Consider the following 8,489-nt stretch of genomic DNA (forward strand, 5'->3'; position numbering starts at 1 on the left):
CAGAAAAGTAATCCATAAGACTCCAGTGTTATAATCCATGTCTTCAGAAGCTATATGATAAATGTGATAATTATTTCAGTCATTATTTACTATAAATGTCCATTTTAACTTTCACGTTCCTCTTTTGATTTTGGTAATTCACATACTTCGTGCATATCACCACCTACTGAGCAGGGAGGAGAATTTATTGTAAAAAAGGACTATTGATGTGTTTCTCACCCTTCTGATGACATAGATTTAACCATTGGAGTCATATGGATTACTTTTATGCTGCATTTATGTGCTTTTTGGACCGTCACAGTTCTTAAGCATGATATTGATCTATTGGTGTCAAGTTTCAACATATACAAATTCTTAAAATTAATAAATGTCTATTTTTCCAGACTGTTGTATTAGTAATTATTTATTGCCTCTTATTCATTTTAGATAGTTATTGAATATTGTTATCTACAGGTGCTAAATATACCATTAATGAAATCTTGTTGTATTACGTTTCATATTTCAGTGGGGATATATTTTATTACAGCTGACAGTTACGTGAGCAAACAAGGTTTGAACAATCGAAACAAGATCAAACTGAAATTCACTGTTTTTTAACACTTCTTTGTACAGATTTGATGGCTGTTTATTGGATCAATACAAGTAAATGTCATATTATGCGACTACGCATTATTTTACAGAGAGCTTACAACCTACTAGTTAAGTCTTGCCTTATGAACAGGTAATGCAGCCAAATTAAGCACTGTCTTAGTTACAAACTATTAGTTACTAAGTCCTTAGTGTGAACTTTAAGTCTCAACTTAAGTGCTGGTGCAACCCTACCCTGGTCACCATTCACTTGCAAAACAAGGGACTTCTAAAAACCCTTATTTGATTTCTGCAGAAGACAAAGTCACACACATCTACGATGGCATGAGGTTGAGTAAATTAGGAGACAATTTTCATTTTTGGGCAAACTAGTCAAAGATTTGGACACACCTACTTATACTTTTTTTTTATTATTCCTACATTCCACATTTTATTATAAAGTCATTGACACAAAAAACATTTCTACAAAACACATTTTAAGCATTTAAGCAAAAGCCTTAAGAAGAATATTTATAAGATCCTATGAAGCATAAATTAGTTTTCATGTTTGTTTAACTTGACAAAACAGCAATTACATCACTGACACATTGTTGGGACATTCTGTTCTTCTAGTAATGATCCAAACTGTACCTCATCCCCTATGGACAGATAGCACACTGACCAAAGTTCTCCTCATAGAAAATAATGCACTATAGTGTTGACATACAGTATACTAAATTAATTTAACACATTCCAGCCAATCCATTATAAATGTTAGAAATCACAAACTTTATTGACAAAGATATTGGGAGAAGATTTCCTTTCATCATCCAGTCTCTAATGGAGTCTTTTATAATAAAATAGATATAGAAGCTGCTGTAACATTACATTACGGTCTTTCACTGATATATATCACATATAAACCTCAAAGAGCTTGACATGATACAAAGTTGTTAAAACATTTTCAAAAAACAGCTTGACAATACACAAAACATCCATTGCGAATGTCTACAACAGTATAGGAAGGCAAGAACAATAAGTACCCGTTGGCTGACAGGCAGCATATACAAAAATAGACATATTGGCTTCAGTAAGTTTGTGTATCCAGAATCCACTGGTAAGGTAAACTTCTGACACATTATTGTGGTTGTTGGCCTGCGTGGGGTGTGACAGAATTAAGAGTCCCTACAAAGGTAAGAGGTAACCAGGGTTGGCTTGCTTGGGTTCTGCTGCCTCTCTTATTTTGAGGGGTATGTGGCAGTCCAATTCACTGAGAGCTGGGTAATGCTGTCGGTAACATAAGAAGGATAAGGCCAAACCGAGGAGAGATCCCACAAACACATCTGGAAAAGAATGGGAGATGAATAAACGGTTAATGATTCAAAACTATACAGTACATATCAATATTCATTTTATTTCTAACACTAATTTCTCCTAGAGCTTTCAAGCTTTAAACACCACATCTAGCACAGACCTTCAGACTGTTCTGACTAAAGGTTAATTTATGCTTACTGGGCAAACATGCTTCACTTATTTTGCCTACAAATTATGATGAAATGCAGTGATGTTTTTATTCTTCCAATGTGTTCGATTGGTGACATTTCTCCTGTTTGCACACATCTCGACTAGTCAAAGAGCCTTGATGATTGGTTAAAACTAATCGTGGGTAAGCGTGCGGGCCAGCTGATGAGTTGATACCAAGGTTACTGTCCTTAAAATGGAAAACTTGGAAGCCTGTCTCTCAGAGATTGTGCAGAAGTATGCTTTTTTATATGATTAATAATAGCACAACCTCCACAGAGACAGCATAGCCATGACAAGAGTGGAGAGAGGTAGGAATTTGTATGAACAAAGGGTCTCCGTGACAAGTTTAATAAAGCAAAGAAGTGATGCAATGCTACAGAAAGAAAAACCTGCATTATTGTCATTACTTCTGTGCCTGGAACAGTACGTTAAACAAAGTGATGTCAGGCTTAATGGACTCATTTTAAAACTAACATTCGCCCTAGGGTGCTTCAGTTCTTCCAGGAGAAAAAAGTTAGGCTTCTTCCATAGTATAAATCAGGCTTTAGCGTGCTATATGTTTTGTAACTGATCGGACTAAAGGTTTTCCTTTAGTGGACAATCAAAATCCCATTGACTTCCATTGAAATTTCTAACAATAGCTCCAATAAAGATTTCAAGCAACATCAACCAAACATGGAGCAACAAAGAACATGTACAAGGAGTCTGATGTCTGCTTTGCCGAACTTTAGCGGGCTGCGTCGTGGTAATGTTCCTGGCACAATCGCACATCTTTATGTCCGTAAAAAAAGAGACCGGGGCACAAATTAATTATATCAATATATTATTACTGTTTCCCCTCAAAGTCTGTGGCAATGTTCTTGCTTGATTTCCAAAGGACGAGCTTAAACATTGGTGCTTTTAACTCAGAAACCGAGGATACAGAATGTTTATGAGATTTAGACACACTATAGTGGCTAGTGGGATGCATTTCCACAAGGGTATAGCAGAGGCATGATGTATTATAATAAAAATATATCATTATATCTAATCTTTTAAAATATGATATAATATAAAAATAATAGTAGAAGTAAATAAAACTTTTTTTATAATTTTCTTCCAAAATAACAAAACCATTTTGACTGCATTCTTCAGTGTGCTAAGAAAATGTAATTTGTGCTAATTCAACTTTTTGTTCACTAGCACCAGTTCTAACAACTGCTAATAATCTAACCACATTACTTTCCCTATATGTCATCCTGGACCATTTGCATCAGTGTAATATTATTCCTAGAGAACAAAAGCAAGGTAAAGGTTTTCACCTTGCCAGTGATGTTTGTAGTCACATGTTCTAGAAAGGGCAATCAAGATGGCAAAGAGTAGAGGGGTGAGGAAGGCACATAACCTCCAAGCTTTGCCTCGGCCCACTGGGTTAAAACAGTGCAGCTTCCCTGCCACATACAGGGCAGTGAAACCCAGACCAGCAAATGCAACTATGAAAAGAGAAACATTTGGTTATACTCTCAGATAGCTGAACTTTCCTTTGGCAAATTCATTGCTATAGAAACAAAGCAGCTCTTACAGGAAGAGTGTCCACTAGGGAAGCTCTTCCTGCCTTCCATTACAACATCCAGGTCACCGCTACAGTGAAGCTCCAAGTTCATTTGGCCATCCGGGAAGCAACGGTATAAGAAATCTGGTCGTGGCCTGGCAGGGAGGAAGATATGATGTTTAATGGAAAAAGGAACTGGACCTGGGGTAAGAATGTATGAGCTTGGTGAGCAAAACAAGCTTTTTACTAGGGAATGTATTAACAGCATGAATAAATGAGCTCATCAAGAGCTTGATGCTGTAAACATATATAAATATTAAATTAACAAATAATAAATAATTGAATTTGATCCTTAAATCAACAATAAATGACAATGCACAATCTTTGCTTTTGGACACTGCTCATTATGATAAGTCAAACCAGATGATGAAATGTTATTTTTAATTTATAGTGTGATATTATGGGTACAAACAATAGCAAACAACAATACACATACAACAATTCAGTTATTATTGATGCGCCATCTTTTGGTGGACAATACTGCCGACAAAGCCACTTATTTGGTGCACCTAGTGCAAAATTCAGACAAAGCTAACTCTAGAATAAGAATTGGGTTTCATCACTCACCTGCCCACAGCTAGCTTGATTGCATTAGTGAAAACTCCATTTAACACCAGGGTCAAAGTCACAGCTGTGTCACATAAAAGACATATAGAGACTTCCTTTAGCTTGAAATGACAATCAAGATCATCTGATACCACTGTACAATATCTCTTTACAGACTTTTTAATCAACACAGCTATATTGTATATAACTTATTTTTAACCAATAATTGGAGGCTTGAAGCCTATTTTAAATTAAAATAGAAAGATAAGAAAGTCATATGGACTCAAAAGTTACGATACAACTCTTTAGTAAAGGGATAGTTCACCTAAAAATGAAAATTGTCTTGTCATTTATTCACCCCCCAATGCAAGCATGACTCCAGTGAATAAATCCATGTCTTCAGAAGCAATATTACACGTGTGGGTGAGAAACAGATCAACTTTGACCAGCCCTGACCAGAAGGTGGCGATATGCAAGAAGAATGGCAACTGTCAAAAAAAACTAAAGAATGTGAACGTGGAGATTTATAGTACAAAAAAAGAAATAAAGGACTTAAATATTGATCTGTTTCTCACCCACACCTATCATATATCTTCTGAAGACATGGATTAAACCACTGGATTTGTATGTATCACTTTTATGCTGACTTTGTGATTCTAGAAGCTTTTTTTTTTTTTTTGCTCACCATTCACTCACATTGTATTGACCTACAGAGCTGAAATTTTCTACTAAAAATCTTAATTTGTGTTCCGCAGAGGAAAGAAAGTCATCCACATCTGGGATGGCATGAGGTTGAGTAAATGATGAGAGAATTTTCCAGGCAAGATCAAATCAAACACAATGATTTCTTCAAAATGTGAAATTAATACAGTATGTCTGATTAGTAAATATAAACTTATCTAAATGGAATACTGCATATTATGGTATATTGCATATGAACCATTTCTCATATTGTCATGCAGATGTTTTTCTTAAAGAGTAAAGAGTAGTTTCACTTTGTCAGGGCTTACCCAAGGATGCCTCTTTGATATCTTTGTTACCCTTTTCACCTTGTTTCAAAGAGGCAAAGAAGAAAATAACCAGTAACGGAGTACAAAGGGCAATAGCCTGTATAAAAGGAAACATTCAAATTAGATGCAACTTACACATCATCTCACACCCCTTCATGGCATATTTAAATGTTGTTTCATGCTTGAGTGTCCAGAACAATGAGCTAACTTACAAACATGAGGCGGGTAGGAACAAGGTCCTTTTTGACAGGATGGAACTTATAGAGCCAGAGTTCCTCAGGTTGGATCTCACGGGTGAAAGGAGGCAGCTTCTCTGTTACGCTGCAAGAACATAACAACAGGCTGAGAAAACAATCCACAAAATCCATGACAAACTGACGTGCAACTCAAAAGACTGGAAAATCTTCCCACGTAACTGATAGAGAATGTGACTGTTGCTTTGCATGGGCGGCTTGTTCATCAATAGAACAAAAGCCTGGTAGAACTGGTTATGAATGAGGAGGGTTACTTGGTGCAACAAACCCCCATAAGTAGTTCAGACCAGAGTAATTGGAAAGCTGTGGCTTATTTCTGATCATTCTACAAGCAGAAAGTGTACTTACAGAAATAGGCCTAAAAGTAACAGACGTACAACAACTTCAGCAATGAAGCCGGTATCAAAACTCTTCTTCATCTTTGGTGCAGGTTTGTCATTGGAGACAGCTCCACCTAAAACCTGAAAGAAGATTATGACAGAATAAAACATTTAAAAAAACTGAATTAAATATATTTTAGAATATAGCCAGGAACAACCAATATCAACCCTTAAATGTTCACCATCAGTTGGATTTTTAACACCAACAGCCTGACACCAGCAGGAAAATAAGATGAGAAATGTGACTGTCACTTCAGCAGCACACGTTGTTAGTATTATAAACCCAATATAACAAGAAAAGAAACCATTCACTGGTGTTATTCAAATTAAGGACTGAACATTACACTCGTCACGCCTGCAACACGGAAGTAAGGACTGATATTTCAAAGTGAGACAACCAGAGCACCACTAGAAAACTAGCCACGTGAAATATGTATTATTTGTTATTAGTCTGAGCTGCTGCCGCCACCAGACGCGCGACCCTCAGCGGCACATCTGTTATATATTTGCTTACGAACATTTCCGCAAACACGACATCGCATATCCTCCGTCTTTTGTCTGCAACGCGAAGTTGAATACAGACCTTCGGGTTCTTTCCTTTTTCGCTTAAAACGACGCCTCACTGGCTGTTGAGAACAGCCACCGGAGCAGAATTTCGTGATGTCTTTCATATATAATTCACATGTCAAGCAGCAACTGATCACGATACAGATCAGCGATGAAGAACCCCGACGAGGCAATGAATCCTAGCATTAACACGTCATATAGTTCTATCAGGGATCTCCGAATCGCGAGCGACTCGTTCTTTTTGATTGGTTCTTTTTAAACGATTCGATCGAACCGAATCTCGAGAAGTTGGGGATGGAAGAAACTGTGATGAGTGGCACGTTGGAAACATAAACAATGCAACTCTTGACAAAATTGGGCAACTTATTTGAAGAAAACTAAAGAAATTGACCTTATTCACAGCGCTATCTTTATATTTTGACGGGATAGACATACTAAGCTTTCAGAGATAGACTACATATCTTCAATGTGTAATATTTTGTTGTTAAAGCTATAGTTTACCCCCCCAAAAAATTTAATTTAAGATGTGTATGAATTCTGCTGAACACGAACTAAGATGTTTAGAAGAATATCTCTACTCTGTTGGTGTATTCAGTGCAAATAAATGGTGGCCAGAACTTTGAAGCCCCAACAAGTACACAAAGACAGCTTAAAAGTAATCCATACAACTTTAGTGGTTTAATCCATGTCATCAGAAGCGATATGATAGGTGTGGGTGAGAAACAGATCAATATTTATGTCCTATTTTTTCTATAAATACTCCCTGCCCACTAGGTGGCGAAATGCACGAAGAATGCAAATTGCCAAAAACAAAAGGAGAAGATTGTTAAAATGGAGATTTGTAGTTAAAAATGGACTTTAATACTGATCTGTTTTAACCCACATATATCACTTCTGATTATAGATTTAACGCTGGAGTTGTATGGATTACTTTTATGCTGCCTTTGTATGCTTTTTGAACCTTCCGATTTCTGGACGACATTCACTTTCATTGTATGGACCTAGAGAAATATTCATCTAAAAGTCTTAATTTGTGTTCTGCAGAAGAAAGTAATATCTGAGATGACATGAGGGTGAGTAAAAGAATTAACATTTTTGGATGAACTATCACTTTAAAAGGATCGTTTTGGTCATTCCGCTGAGGAGAATTGGAAATATATATATATATATATAAGGAACTTCTGTAGACCAAACGCTGCAGAAAACATGGGAATTCAATCTGGGGGCCATTAGTGGGTGGGTTTTAATAAAACAAAATAAAAAAAGTTAATTATTTACGGTTTCTTTTTGAAACCACGATTATTTTATTCTATGGACAGCCATAGTTTTAAAACATAAAAAAATACATTTACAATCTGCATGCAATTTCATATATTATGAAGAAAAACATTTATTTGGAAGAAATGAGGGTTTGTACCTCCATATTTTCTTTGAAGCTGCTTTAAAAATATTTTTTGTGAAAAGTGCTATATATATATTTGAACTGAAAAGTTTCATGTTGGTTACAGCATATTACATTACTATAATGGAAAAAATACAAACATGTTAAATTACTAAAAGGATTTATTTTCCACATACATTTTGAATAATTAATTTTGCTGTAGTACAATGGCACTATAAATCCAGACATTTACATTTCTCAAACATGTCCTTATAATATCATGTTTACTATATTTTATCCCTTACAAGGGCATAATCATAATTGGGGTCCTTGACTTTAAAAAGTTTGAAAACCTCTGAGCAAATACAGTGCATGCCATTGAAGAGTCTTTAAGCCCCTCCCAGCCTCATTTTCATTAACGTCATAAAAAAAGAAAAATGATGCTACAGCGGTCTATGCAGTTTATGTGAGACTTAAATTAATCTATGAATCATTTTCGAAGACTTGTTGAAAGGAACTGTTCGAACGAACCGACTTCTCTTCACTTCAATTCTTTGAAACAAGTGCTCTCTAGAGGCTATCACACGTACTACAAGTCCCAACCCTCAACAGCTTTTACACATGCAAATTTTCTTCAGCCAATGAAGACTCAAGCTTTCCAGATAATTT

General features: G+C 36.0%; 1 protein-coding gene across 2 annotated transcripts; it reads right to left on the reverse strand.

Moving 5' to 3' along the window:
* Positions 1 to 987: 987 nt before the first annotated feature.
* On the reverse strand, positions 988 to 6,643 carry LOC127635876 (phospholipid phosphatase 5-like). Of its 2 annotated transcripts, none has more exons than XM_052116146.1 (8): positions 6,456 to 6,643; positions 5,841 to 5,953; positions 5,451 to 5,559; positions 5,239 to 5,335; positions 4,250 to 4,313; positions 3,653 to 3,777; positions 3,393 to 3,563; positions 988 to 1,910 (listed from the first exon to the last, which is right to left on the reverse strand). In XM_052116146.1, exons 2-8 carry the CDS (start codon positions 5,909 to 5,911, stop codon positions 1,753 to 1,755), a joined length of 795 nt encoding a protein of 264 aa, XP_051972106.1. In that variant the 5' UTR covers positions 5,912 to 5,953; positions 6,456 to 6,643; the 3' UTR covers positions 988 to 1,752. The 2 variants fall into 2 exon arrangements, with proteins under 2 accessions (XP_051972106.1, XP_051972105.1); XM_052116145.1 differs by having other exon boundaries at positions 6,391 to 6,643.
* Between the last annotated feature and the right edge of the window lie 1,846 nt (positions 6,644 to 8,489).

Source organism: Xyrauchen texanus, chromosome 43 (assembly GCF_025860055.1).
Source record: "Xyrauchen texanus isolate HMW12.3.18 chromosome 43, RBS_HiC_50CHRs, whole genome shotgun sequence".
NCBI classification, from domain to species: Eukaryota; Metazoa; Chordata; class Actinopteri; order Cypriniformes; family Catostomidae; genus Xyrauchen; species Xyrauchen texanus.